General features: G+C 51.5%; 2 protein-coding genes across 3 annotated transcripts; both read right to left on the bottom strand.

Moving 5' to 3' along the window:
- Positions 1-3,147: 3,147 nt before the first annotated feature.
- CCL16 (C-C motif chemokine ligand 16) lies at positions 3,148-6,385 on the bottom strand. The gene is made up of 3 exons (XM_003131714.5): positions 6,217-6,385; positions 3,879-3,999; positions 3,148-3,460 (listed from the first exon to the last, which is right to left on the bottom strand). The coding sequence occupies exons 1-3, from the start codon at positions 6,290-6,292 to the stop codon at positions 3,349-3,351; spliced, it is 309 nt and encodes a 102-aa protein (XP_003131762.4). The 5' UTR covers positions 6,293-6,385; the 3' UTR covers positions 3,148-3,348.
- Positions 6,386-8,544: 2,159 nt separating this feature from the next.
- CCL14 (C-C motif chemokine ligand 14) lies at positions 8,545-12,865 on the bottom strand. 2 transcript variants are annotated; one of them, XM_084982712.1, is made up of 3 exons: positions 12,683-12,865; positions 9,468-9,585; positions 8,545-8,991 (listed from the first exon to the last, which is right to left on the bottom strand). In XM_084982712.1, exons 1-3 carry the CDS (start codon positions 12,774-12,776, stop codon positions 8,946-8,948), a joined length of 258 nt encoding a protein of 85 aa, XP_084838838.1. In that variant the 5' UTR covers positions 12,777-12,865; the 3' UTR covers positions 8,545-8,945.
- Between the last annotated feature and the right edge of the window lie 636 nt (positions 12,866-13,501).

The raw sequence follows: 13,501 nt of genomic DNA, 5'->3' as shown, positions 1-13,501 counted from the left end.
AAAATTCCTGGGTTAAGGAGCAGAAGCTCACAGCCTGGGAGGGACCAAGGCTGGTAGCACTGATGCCTGTGTGGGGACAAGGGGAAGGAGCACATGGGTCAGAGCCTCGGGCCCTTACCAGCCCCTGAGCCCCTGCCTGGCCAGCGTGGTGACTGATGGGTCCCTGTATGAGTTAAAGTGCTTTTAGCACAAGCAATAGAAACCAAGACTTTGGGCTCATTTGAAGAAAAGCGCGCGCGGGGGGCGGGGGGGGGGGATTGTGCCACAACGGGATCCATGGCATTTCTGCAGTGCTAGGACGCAAGTTGGATCCCTGGTCTGGCACAGTGGGCTAAAGGATCCGGTGTTGCCATGGCTGAGGCGTAGGTTGCAACTTGTGGCTCTGATCTGGCCCTGGCCCTGGAACTCCATATGCTGCAGGAAGGCAAAAAAAAAAAAAAAAAAAAAAAAAGAAATTGGCTTACCTAGATGCCTGTGGGTGGATTAATGGGTTAAACAAAGCAAGAGAAATACATATAATGAGACTATTCAGCCTAAAAAAGGAAGGACAACATGGATAAATTTTGAAAACAATGTGTTAGGTGAAATAAGCTGGTCACAAAAGAGTAAATACTGTATAATTCTATTTATCCGAGGTACCTAGAGGAGCCAAGTTCACAGAGATGGAAAGTAGAATCGCGGTTCCTAAGGGCTGGGAGGAGGGAGGGGTGGAAAGTTGTTTACTGGATACAGAGCTTCGGTTTTGGATGATGAAAAATTCTGGAGAAGGAAGGTAGTGATGGTTGCATAATAACGTGAAAGTGCTTAATGGGGAGTTCCCGTCGTGGCGCAGTGGTCAATGAACCCGACTAGGAACCATGAGGTTGCGGGTTTGATCCCTGGCCTTGCTCAGTGGGTTAAGGATCCGGCGTTGCCGTGAGGTGTGGTGTAGGTCGCAGACATGGCTCGGATCTGGCGTTGCTGTGGCTGTGGTGTGGGCTGGCGGCTACAGCTCCGATTCGACCCCTAGCCTGGGAACCTCCATATGCCGCGAGAGAGGCCCAAGAAATGGCAAAAAGACAACAACAAAAAGTGCTTAATGCCACTGAATTGTGCATTTGAACACGGTAAAAATGCTATGTATGGTTTTTTTTCCTAATTTTTTTTATTATAGTTGATTTACAATGTTCCATCAACTTCTGCTGTACATCAAAATGACCCAGTCATATATACATACAGACTCTTCTTTTCACATTATCTTCCGTCATGTTCCGTCACAAGTGATTGGATATATTTCCGTGTGCTGTACAGCAGGATCTCATTGCTTATCCACTCCACATGCAATAGTTTGCATCTACTCACCCCAAACTCCCAGGGTATGTATGTTTTAACACATACAAACCAGAACTGACCTAAACCAATAAAAAATTATTCCAGAGTTGCTAAATGCCCCTGTGGCCCTTTACAAATAATAATAACAACAAAAAAAGGAAAAACAGGAAGAATGCTGGGTCAGTTCATGTAAGTGAGAGTTGCCAAACCTCCAAGCCTGCAGTGGGGACAGGAGGTGGGACAGCTCCAGGGGCTTCAGAGGACGAGTTCGTAGACCTCTTCCCTTGGGATGCTGCTCCAACAGCAACCAATACCTATTTCTCTGGTCCCAAGGGCATCATTCTGAGGGAGAAAGTCTAATTGGCCAGCTGGGGTCGGGTGGCATCTGGGGCAATTAGCTTCTGTTGGGATGGGGAGGCAGGGAGGCAAGATGTTGTATTACCACTGGGGGCCACTGGGGGCAAGTGTGAGTCAATCAGAATCCAAGTCATTGGACGGCTGGTCTTAAGAATCACCAGTGCACCAAATTTGTTTGTTTTTCTTAATTATACAGCTTTAGTTGCCTGATTTTGTTTTACCTTCACAATGCCATTTTGGGGGAATGTTGGATTTTGCCTGAGTCTGCTCCTGCTGTTGAGCTGGCAGAGAGGTGGTGAGAAGGGGAGATGGAGTATATACGTCTGGCTTTAGCACCATTTAAACTTTCCAGTCCCCCAAATTTATAAATTTCTCAGAGGAAGGTGGAGAAATCCCTGAGAAAACTGTGATTGCATTTCTGCCACCGTAGCAGAAAAGAGGCAGGAAATTAGAAACAAGTTGGCAGTAAAGGAAATTTATCGATTTGAATGGTTGTGTCTGGACCAAGGTCTTTACCTGCAACCTGGTCTAATGCTCTTCCCGTTCCCTGCACAGCTTAGAGTGGGAGCTGGAGGGTCACACGTCCTCCTCTGTTTGGGCACGCTCTGTCCCCATACCACCCTCGGGAAGACCCAACACCTGGGGATCCAGCAAAGCCTCTGCACAGGGACAAAAATCACTAGCATTTGAATATTCCCACCTTGGGCTGCTAAGGAAAAGTTATGCTTTAAAAGAAAAGAATAATAGAAGAAAAAAGAGGACCTTAAAGAGGTAAGGATGGCTAGGAAAAGCTGAGTGTTCTGTGGTTTTTAATGAATCAGAGGCCAGAGGTGGTCTGGCTGGTTAGAAGCTGGATGTGATTATTTAGAATGGCTGGTGTGGAGTTCCCGTCATGGCGCAGTGGAACCATGAGGTTGCAGGTCTGATCCCTGGCCTTGCTCAGTGGGTTACTGGTGTTGGTTCCAGATGTGGCTCAGATCTGGCATTGCTATGGCTGTGGTACAGGCCGGTGGCTGTAGCTCTGATTAGACCCTTAGCCTGGGAACCTCCAACCTCTATATATATATGGCTGGTGTATTGGAGTGAGGTGAGGAATTGAAAGCAGAGCAGGGAGGAGGGTGAGAAAGACGCTTTTCTGTCCCTTAAGAATGTAACCTGGAGTTCCCGTCGTGGCACAGTGGTTAACGAATCCGACTAGGAACCATGAGGTTGCGGGTTCGGTCCCTGCCCTTGCTCAGTGGGTTAACAATCCGGCATTGCCGTGAGCTGTGGTGTAGGTTGCAGACACGGCTCGGATCCTGCGTTGCTGTGGCTCTGGCATAGGCTGGTGGCTACAGCTCCGATTAGACCCCTAGCCTGGGAACCTCCATATGCCGCGGAAGCGGCCCAAAGAAATAGCAAAAAGACAAAAAAAAAAAAAAAAAAAAAAAAAAAGAATGTAACCTTGCCCGCCGTCCTTAAATCTCTAGAGACTGAGAATATATTTGATACCACTTTTAATTACTTTTTAGATCACTGGTCTGCTTCTCTGAATGTGACTCTGTCAATCAGACCACAAGGCTTCCTGTATCTCCACAGGGTTACACCTTCTTTTCCCCAGACTTGGGCTCCCACTGAGGCCTGACCCCCTTGGGGAGTTGAAGAGCTGGGGTGGGCCTTTCTCTGATCTGAGAATGTCAACTAGGCCGACACCCTGGAAGGCTGCAAAGATAGTTTGGGATCCTTGATGTACTTTTGGACCCACTTGTCATCAGGGTTGGTGCAGATCTCTCGGTTCCGTTTGGTGATGAAGCTGTGGAGACAGAGTTAGGCTGTCATGGGCCATGGAATAGGTTGGGTCCAGTCTACACACTCCCCCACTTCTAGCTCACAGGGGGCTTGCCTCATGCCCTGTACCACCTCCCTAGGCTTCCCCCACCTGGGTCCCTTCAGAAGGTCTCCCTCTCTGGCCTCTAGACCTCATCGTTCTTTCAGCCCCTTCCCCACTCAGCCAGACCCTCAGACTTGGGTTTCATTACAGCGGCTGTTGCTTGGGCCACACAGCTGTAAGTGGCAAAGTGAAAACTAAACCTGGGCCTGTCCTGTGATGGTCAAAGCCCATCCCTTTAGCCACATCTCCCTTCTAGCTTGGAGATTTGCTTCTGTGCACCCCATTCCAGCCATGTGCTCCCCTTCCCTATCCACAGAAATACCTCCGGGAAAGTGCTTACATGATTGCTGGTAGGTGGCAGTTGAAGGCCTTTTTGTAGCCCACCACCAGTTTCCTTGGCAAAACCTTCTCATGATACGTCAGGCAGCAGGTGGGTGGAGGGTTCACCCAGTCAGGAATTCCTAAGGGAATCAGATTGAAAGCTGAACTGAGGAGGCGGAGAGGGGGGTGGGGAGGAGAGAGCCTATGGTTGCCCACCTCTGTCTCCCATCTCTTGCATTCCATTCTTCTGATGGCGAAGCCATCTGCCAGCAGGGCTGGATGGTAGCTTGATGGGTAATAGAGAAAGCAAAAAAGAGGAACCATTCTGGGGGACATACATGTAGAACCTTTGGCCTCTGAACAGAGTTGCATCAAGTACAAAGGCCTGGGGTGTTCACATCTGCTAATGAACTTGACTTGGCAAGCGTGTATTGAGCGCCTATTACATGCCAGGCTCCATGGGGGTCAGAACATGAGGAAGACACAGTCGCCACCCTGTGAAAAGGGAATGTGAAGAGATAAATGCCCCATAGAATGTGGTCAGGGATGGAGTCACACTGGGCAGTAGATGCTAGGGGGACAGAATGAGGGGCACCGAACCCAGCCTGGGTCGTTGAGGAAGAAGTATCCCAGCAGGTGGTGCCTGACTTGACTCCTGAGGGAGGTGTGGGATTGGGGCAGCCAGAGGGGCTAGAGGTTCTGGGAAGAAGAAATGTCTGGAGCCCTGCGTGTCTGGGAGCTGCAGTGCAAGGTGGGAAGGAGGAAGAAGGGAGAGGATACTCATGAGCAAGGGGAGGGCCACCCCCCTCCTGCGCTGGGGGAGGGAGTGTGGATTCTGTGCCGGAGGCACCAGGGAGTCTGAGGACGGGGTTGGGGGGGAGGGGGGGGAGAGGCGGAGGGGCAAGCAGGTGAGGTCAGGCAGGAAGAAAAGGCTTCTCTTGAAGCTTTGGGGTCAGACAGTGTGAATTGGAGTCTTGACTGAATGGCTTGAATCATGGGCAAACTTCTTCATCTCTCTGGGTGTTTTTACCCATGAAACATGGGTAAAAAGATAACCCGTGTCCTAAAATCGTGCTTGTAAAGCTTTTGACTCGGAGCCTGGCACAGAGAGGTTCAGTCAGTGCTTGCCGTAATGAAGAGCTGATGGAGGCGATGGCCACTCTTCTGGCCCGGACATGCCTCTTTCCCCCTTTCCGACACTCTCAGGAGGCCGGACTTGGTTGGTTAGAAGTGCCGTTTGCCTTGAGCGCCCCAGACTGCCCATCAGTTGGGGTGTCACACAGAGGGCAGGTTGCTACACCTGCAGAATGCAAATCCCTGACCTTTGCTTCTGGCTGGTGGCAAAGCTGAAGTCTTCTCAAGAGCACCGTTTGGCTGATCCACGCTTTGGGGGGTTGGTTTCCTGCTTGACCTTCCCGAAGGGCCCTGAGACACCTCTGCACACAGTCCCACTGGGCCTCAGGCAACATTTATGAAGACCAGGGGCTTCCTGAGGGTATGAGGGCATATTGCAATGGTGTGTGTGACCCTTGCTCCCTGAGTGTTTACACAGGCAGAGTCCGACCAGACTGTATGCCAAGGGTAGCTTTAGGGAGAAAAGAATGGGGCAGCTGAAGGCAGGTAGGTGGAAGACCTGAGTGTCTTAGTTGCTCCCCTGTCACCAGCCTTTATAAATGATGGCAGAGGAAGGGGTAGGGAGTGGACAAAACGAATCCTGTTCTCCATAGGTCCCAGGCATCCCGTGGCTTCAAAATCTCTCAACTCCTTTTCTCATTTCTACAGATTTTATTTAATCCTAGGCTGGGGGATGGAGACAGAAATGCTAAAATAGCACTCTTGGGCATCCCACTGGGACTTGTTTTGGTTGCCCTGATGGTCCCAGCAATCCATGCCGGACACTGCGAGCAAGGCCTTGTGGGTTCAGACTCTGCGTTCCCGGGCTTCCCTCATCCCTAGCCTCCCTCAGCCCGCCTCCCAGACTCCCCTCGTCCTGCCCTTTCGGGGGAACCTATGGCTTTTCTCCTCCTCATCACGTTTGTTCACTCCTGTCTCTTCTGCTGCTTCCTCGGCTCTTCCTCCTAAGTGCTCACACCTGCTCTCCATCCCGAGGACCCCTGATGTAACCTTGACCCAGCTTCCTGAACCTGCCCGACCAACCCCAGAAGGATGTGGACCACAGCCCAGCTCCACTTACAAAGGAGGGAGATTAAGGACAGCAGCTCTGGGTGCAGGAGCGGAGAGGCCCTGGGGCGGGTGACAGAGATCTGACAGTATTCTCAGCGTCACCTCGCAGCATGCCAGCTGCCCCATTTCCCCTTTCTTTCGGCTGCCCTTCAGGGACGGGTGGACTCACTCACTTTCCTGGCCGCGAAGAGCAGAAGTAGTGGCGAGGATGAGGATGAGGAGAAAGAGGGAAGCCACGGAGACCTTCATCTTCTCGAGGGGGCAGTTTAGCTCCAGGGCAGGGCTGAGCGGAGGTGGGCTCCCTGCTGGTCCTCCCTCTGAGCCCTCAGCTCTCTGGACTCTGACCGCTTCAGAGCGGGTGGAGGAGGAGAGACAACGGGCCTCCCTGGGTGTCTGCCCAAAGGGAGGGTGGTGGAGGGTAGGGGCTGGTGCAGAGGTGAATTCAGTCAGATTTGAATCCGTGTGAAGGAAAAAAACGAGTGGAAGGGAAAGTGTGAGCATGCGCCGTGTGTCAGCACCTCGCACGCCCTAATTCGCTTAGTCCTCACCGCAGGGAGGAGAGATTCTCACTCCCCTTTTAAACAAATTTAACTTATTTTTTATTTTCTTTTTTCTTTTAGCCCCACACATAATGGAAGTTCCGAGGCTAGGGGTCAAATCAGAGCTGCAGCTGCTAGCCTACACCGCAGCCACAGCAACTTGGGATCCGAGCTGCATCTGCGACCTACACCACAGCTCATGCTGGATCCTTAACCCACTGAGTGGGGCCAGGGATTGAACTTGCATCCTCATGGATATTAGTCGGGTTCTTAACCTGCTGAGCCACAGTGGGAACTCCTTCACTCCCATTTTGCAGAAAGCAGGAGAGCACAGACTGAGGCAAGGGTAGGGTTTAGTGCCCTCTGAAAAGGATGTTCCCCCCACCCCTCCCAGAACCCATGATTGAGCTCACTTTTGTCACAGGTTATGTAACTAATAGTAAAAAAAAAAAATCCTGATCCTTGGTCCCCACTTGTTGCTGAAGTGTTTGGTTTATTTGTTAATGTTCTCATTTATCTCTTTGGACCTTGGACTCAGAACCAGTTTTAGGTCTAGTTGTCTGATCCCTTCTGGGTGCCCGCTGTGTGGGTTAATCGGATCTGCCACTGTGACCAGCAGAGGGCGCCCCAAGACTCCAAGCCCGAAAACCTGCTTCTGAGACCCAAAGTTCTAGCTTCTGCCCTCGGGCTTTGGCTGAGGCTGGACCCGTCCCTCAGCATCTTCTCTCTTCAGACTGCCTCAGGACCCCGTTTCAGATTGGAGGCAGCGTTCAGAGAAGAAATGAAAGAGAGATTTTGCCTTTGATGGACTGTGAACTTCTGAAGCCTGAGGGAATGTTTTGGGAGATCAGAGCAGAGGGAGGCAGAGCAAAACAAGGACTATGAAGATCCTTATGGGGCTTGCTGATTGGCATGACTGCTCATAAATAGGGAACACATATGATGCAATTAGTCCTGGTGGGTTCAAGGCAGTTAATGGTGGTGAAACCGTGGCTTTTTATGAGGGTGGGGAGGGTGTGTAGGTGGGACAGCACTTGACCTCTGTTCATGGAGGCGATGAAGTTCGAGGAAGCCTGGCTGTACCTTTAGCTGCAGGCACCCTCTTGGGCCTTGTCAGTGGAGGCTGGAGGCCAGGGAAGGTGGTCGTTGTGCCTACACTGGGAGTGCTCTTTCTCTAAGTTCACAGAGTGCCTTGTTGAACGTGGAAGCCTTGGGGGACAGCTGGGTGTTGTTCTTGGAGCATAAACTGCCTCTTGATTTCTGTCTCACTGTAGCCATCCACCCACCTATCCACCCATCTTTCCATCCATCCATCCACCCACCCACCCATCCATCTACTCATCTATCCTTCCATCCACCCGCCCATCCATTCATCCCTCTATCCATCCATCCACCCACCTATGTCCTGAGCACTTGGTCTGGGCCAAGACTTTTGCTATGCCTTGTGCAGGACACAAAAATGAGTAAAACAGGGAGTTCCCATTGTGGCTCAGCAGTAATTAACCCAACTCGTATCCATGAGGACGCAGGTTTGATCCCTGGCCCTGATCAGTGGGTTAAGGATCTGGCACTGCCGTGAGCTGCAGTGTAGGTTGTAGAGGTGGCTTGGATCTGGCCTTGCTGTGGCTGTGGCCTAGGCTGGCAGCTGCTGTAGCTCCTATTCGACACCTGGCCTGGGAACCTCCATATACCGCAGGTGTGGCCCTGGAGAAAAAAAAAAAGAGTGAAGAGTGAAACAATATAGTACAATTTGATGTATATAAGTGGATAGGGGAAAATTGGACAAAACATGCCCATGAATCATTCCTATCCCGGCCAGCAGGGAACAGAGGCCTTGGGACCAGGAGAGAAAAAGGCTATAGCGTTTGACTGCCCTAGAGACCCCTGTATAAAGATTTACCTGCAACACCAGGTGATAATTCTTAGCTTTCAACTTGTAAAGCTTAAATAAGACAATGCACACAGACTGCTTAGCGGAGTGTTTGGCATATAGAAGTTGCTACAAAAATGGTATCTGTCATTATTGTGTAAAGGTGGCCTGTACACAGTGTCTTTCTCAATTTCTGCTCAGTTTTCCTCTACCTCCATTGCTGGTCTTTCCCGTTTTTACGCACCAAGCTCTGGCCAAACTTCTGCAGAGTGAGGCTGGATGCTGGGGGTGCCATTCTGGGCTGGGCCTCACCAGCCCACTGCCGGTGGGCAGTTCCGTAGGAATGAATGAGGGCGGGAAGGGCATGACTGGTCTTTAATTCAAGGCAGGGCAGCTCCCAGGAGGTGGCTGGGGCTGGTGGGAAGGGGGGTGGGGGCGGAGCCCCTTCTCTTTCAATTCTGAGCTGGGTCCTTCTGCACTGCAGCTGGGTCTCTCAGATCTCCTTCAGCTCCTTGATGTAGTCCTGGACCCAGTCATCCCTGGGGTTGGCACAAACGAAACGGCCTATTATGGTGATGAAGCTAGGGAACGAGAGTGGAAAAAGGTCACAAACCAGGGGTCCAGCAGCCAGGAAGTGAGAGTCCAGGCTCCCTTCTACAAAAATCCCTCACCCGACCTACACTGGTTCTCCTTCCTTGGTCAGGGCAGCCCAGGGCCAGTGTCCTTTCTGAGACATGCCCTTCAGCCCTTCAGTGCCCCTAGCCACATCTAGCTCCTGTGTGCCCACCCAGGAAGTACTCCCCTTCTTCCCCTCCCCCGCCCCCCATCTGGGGGGCCAGCTTCCTCCTGGGCCCTGCAGGCCCCAGGCAGGCTGGCCCTCAGCTGCCTCTCCCAGTGTGGACACACCTGAGAAGCACCCTAGGGAGTCCCCATTGTGTGCCCTTCCTGCTTTCCCCCCACCCCCGCCGGCTCTGCTGGCTCCCCTCTCCCAGTGTGGTGTGTGGGTGCCACCTACATAATTCCAGGCTTGGGGCACTGGCTGCTGGTCTCATAATAGCTTGAAATCCGCTCTCTCGGGATTGCACGGGTCAGGTGGGTGAAGCAGCAATCAGTAGGTTGGTAGGTTCGGGGCCCTGTTAAAGGCGACAGCTGCAGGTGGCCTCTGTGTCCCCAGGGGGTGGAGGAGGGAAGGCAGGAGGGGACAGCCCCCTAGGATTCAGAGAGAGGACTGTGGAGAAACTCAGTCCCCTGGCCTCCCTCTCAGATTATTTCCCCCACCACCCGCCCCGCGTGCTCCTGTTCCCCTCCTCCCTCCTCAGCAATTGCCCTGGTTCCCACTCTCCAGCCCTGCCCAGAGGGTCTGGCAGACTCGGTGGAGGAGCAGCAGGGTCCAGGTCTTCCCAGCGAGCACACGCCATCCCTGGGCAGCTGGCAGAGATGCTCCAAAGAGGAGGGACGTCAGGAAGAAATCCCGTAGGGATGAGGGCACGTGCCATTCGGGAACACAGACCCTACCCCTCCCAGTGCCCCCATCCTGCCCATGTGCCCATTGAACCTGTGCCCTGCAAAAAGGGCAGGATGCCCACACCAAGCCCTAAGGACAGTGGCCAGGGAGCCAGGACACCCAGTTCTAACCCCACTGTGCCTCTGATGGTTTTGTGCCCATCACCCCCGGCTCCCTTCTCAGTCTCCTCATCTGTCAATGAGGCTCATGGTGGTTTGTTTGTTTGTTTTTTCCCTTTTAGAGCCACACTGGAGGCATATGGAGGTTCCCAGGCTAGAGGTCTAATCAGAGCTACAGCCACTGGCCTACGCCACAGCCACAGCCACATCAGATCCGAGCCACGTCTGCAACCTACACCACAGCTCACAGTAATGCCAGACTGAGGGAGGCCAGGGATCGAACCCTGCAACCTCATGGTTCCTAGTGGGATTCGTTTCCACTGCACCACGACAGGAGCTCCTCGTGGTGGTTTTTACCCAGAGCTTCCTGGAGACACTGATGCGCCTGAATGTGGAGTGTTGGGCATAGGACCCCAACGCCTTTTTTTTTTTTCTTCCTGTTTTACATATTGGGTCTTCTGCTTAAGATTTTGCCTGAAGAAAAAGTCTCCTGGTCAACAATTTTTAAGAAAAAAAAAAACTCACTGGCGTTTTCAGTTATTTTTTGATTCGGAAATTTCATGGCTCTTAGAGCTGGTCCAAAGGGGTGACAGCAAAGTCACACCAAACTTGAATTATGGGGGTAGCGGGAAGGGCATTTCAGATTAAGGGCCCTGCAGTTATGGGGTGCAGTGATGGGCGTGTCACATTATGTCACCTCTGGACAGAAATGGCAAATGGCAATGTGCATGGTGCTGGCCCCAGGATCACCGAGTGTGACCGTCCACTCTGGTGGAAAGGGAAAGCACCATTTCCACCAGCATCCTCACCCCCCAGAGAATGGAATGAGGGATCCCCTGGTCCCTGGGCACCACTCCCACTGCATTCCTCTGAGCTGGCTTTTCATGGAAAACTCTCCAGATTCCACCAACTTTGGCTTAATTTCAACAGCCTCCTATATTTCCCCTCAGTTTCTGAAAAGGAAATGAGGTAAAGAGGGAGGAATAGTTTGGGTTGTCTGTAAAGGCAGCTCATCCTAAGAAATAAGCTAAAGAAAGGGAGCCTAGGTAGGACCCCCCCTCCACAGTGATGCTGCATTCATGGGGCAGGTGGATCCTGGAAGCCGCCTGGGCCCAAATCCTGGGGAGTAAATGGACAAAATAGCCTCAAGGGACACCAGACACTGTGCCCCAGTCTTCCTGGGTGTAATGACTCTTAAATAGGATGGCTCCTCTTAATGGCAAAGAGATGAATCCAGGAGGGTAAAGAGACAGTGAGATAGCCTGGCCTCATTGCATGGCCTGGTTCTGGGCCGGGTGAGGATGAAACCAGTTTAAGAAGACACCAGACCTGGAGGTCCCATCGTGGCTCAGCGGAAACAAATCCGACTAGGACCCATGAGGTTTTGGGTTCGATCCCTGGCCTTGCTTGGGATGGCATTGCTGTGGCTCTGGTGTAGGCTGGCAGCAACAGCTCTGATTAGACCCCTAGCCTGCAAACCTCCATGTGCCGTGGGTGCGGCCCTCAAAAGACAAAAGATAAAAAAAAAGAAGACACCAGACCCCCCCCCCACCACATGCACAACAGAATACTACTCAGCCATAAAAGAGAATGAAATTTTGACATTTGTAGCAACATGGATGGACTTGGAGGGCATTATGCTAAGAGAAATAAGTCACACAAAGACAAATACTGTTTGATATAATTTAAACGTGGGATCTAAAAAATAAGATAGGAGTTCCCATCGTGGCTCAGTGGTTAATGAACCTGACTAGCATCCATGAGGATGCGGGTTTGATCCCTAGCTTCCCTCAGTGGGTTAAGGATCCGGCATTGCCATAAGCTGTGGTGTAGGTTGAATATGTCGCTCAGATCTGGCATTGCTGTGACTGTGGTGCACGCCAGCGGCTACAGCTCCAATTTGACCCCTAGCCTGGAAACTTCCATATGCCGCAGGTGTGGTCCTAAAAAAAGCAAAAAACAAAAAACCACCACTACCACCACCAACAAAAAACTAGTGAATATAACAAAAAAGAAGCAGATTCACAAGAGTTCCTATTGTGGCTCAGTGGTTAACGAATCCAACTAGGAACCATGAGGTGGCGGGTTCGATCCCTGGCCTCACTCAGTGGGTTAAGGATTCCCTCCTTGCTGTGGCCGTGGTGTAGGCTGGTGGCTACAGCTCTGATTAGACCCCTAGCCTGGGAACCTCCATGTGCCACAAGTGCGGACCTAGAAAACACAAAAAGACAAAAAACAAACAAACAAAAAACACAGACTCACAGACACAGAGAACAAACTAGTGATTCCCTGTAGGGGGATGGGGGGGGCAAAATCGGGGTAGAGGATTAAGAAGTATAAACTATTAAGTATAAAGTAACCTGCCAGGACATCATACAACACAGTGAGTACAGTCAGCTTTTCCTAATAACTAGCGATGGAGTATAATCTTTAAAAGCCGCAAGTCACTATACTGTATACCGGTAACATATAATACGGCGCAGCAACTATATTTTAATGGGGGGAAAAAAAAAAGACACCAGCCCTCCTTCTAGAACCCTTTTCTCCCACCAACCCTACTTCTGCTAGTGTCCCTGCAGGGGCCAGGTTGGAAGGGGGCGCACTCACTCAAAGAGGTTTCAGTCTGGAACCCGAGGGGGATGGCGATGAGGAGGAGGAGGAGGAGGAAGAGGTGGGAGACAGCTGCCACGGCGACCTTCATCCTCCTGGGAATGGAGCCACCGCAGGAGGAGCACTGGCCTGGTAGCGGCTTCTGAGGCTCCTGGGCTGAGGACGTTTTGAGAAATGTTCATTAAGGCAAAATATATTTTTTCAAATAAGGGAACTAAGATTTCAAAAGGAAGTAGGAAGCAGTGGGTTCCTTAGCAATTGCATTTCCTGCACTTTTGTCGAGGGTGGAGTGAAGGAAGTCCCAAGAGCCAAGGTTTCAGGGAGGAAATTGCCTTGTGTCCCCAGTGGGAATGCTGTTTAACCCTTTGATATCAGGCCTTCCTTAGTCACCGGAAGACCATGAACACAGGGCTAGTGAGCGATCTCAAGGCTGGGATGTGTCCTGTGCTGGATTCCGGGTTCCAGGCCTCAGAACAAGGCCTTATGGGGGCTGGAGATTCAGGATCTGTGTTGGAGATCAGAGGGGATTCGGGGTAGCAGGATGAGGTCTGGAGTCCTCCATGTCAGGTCTAGTAAATCCTCATTTAAGGGCTTCAGCAGAAACTTTGGCTCCCAGCCTCATCCCCTCATGGTTCCCTGGGATGAAGAAGTGACACAGTCCTCAGCAGATAATTGATTTAACAAACATACTTTAATGGTTGCCATACACACTAACCCCTGTGTATAGCTTCACGAAGAGCAGCCCTTTTAAGCCTTATATCAGCAGTTGAGGAAACTGAGGCACAAAAGCCATCCATAACCCGCCCAAGCTTTGAC

This window comes from Sus scrofa, chromosome 12 (assembly GCF_054392235.1).
Source record: "Sus scrofa isolate SSC_HxYL_T2T_F1_AM1 chromosome 12, Sscrofa_HxYL_maternal_Yorkshire_Landrace_v2.0, whole genome shotgun sequence".
NCBI lineage: Eukaryota > Metazoa > Chordata > Mammalia > Artiodactyla > Suidae > Sus > Sus scrofa.
This window is presented reverse-complemented; position numbering and strand designations above follow the sequence as displayed.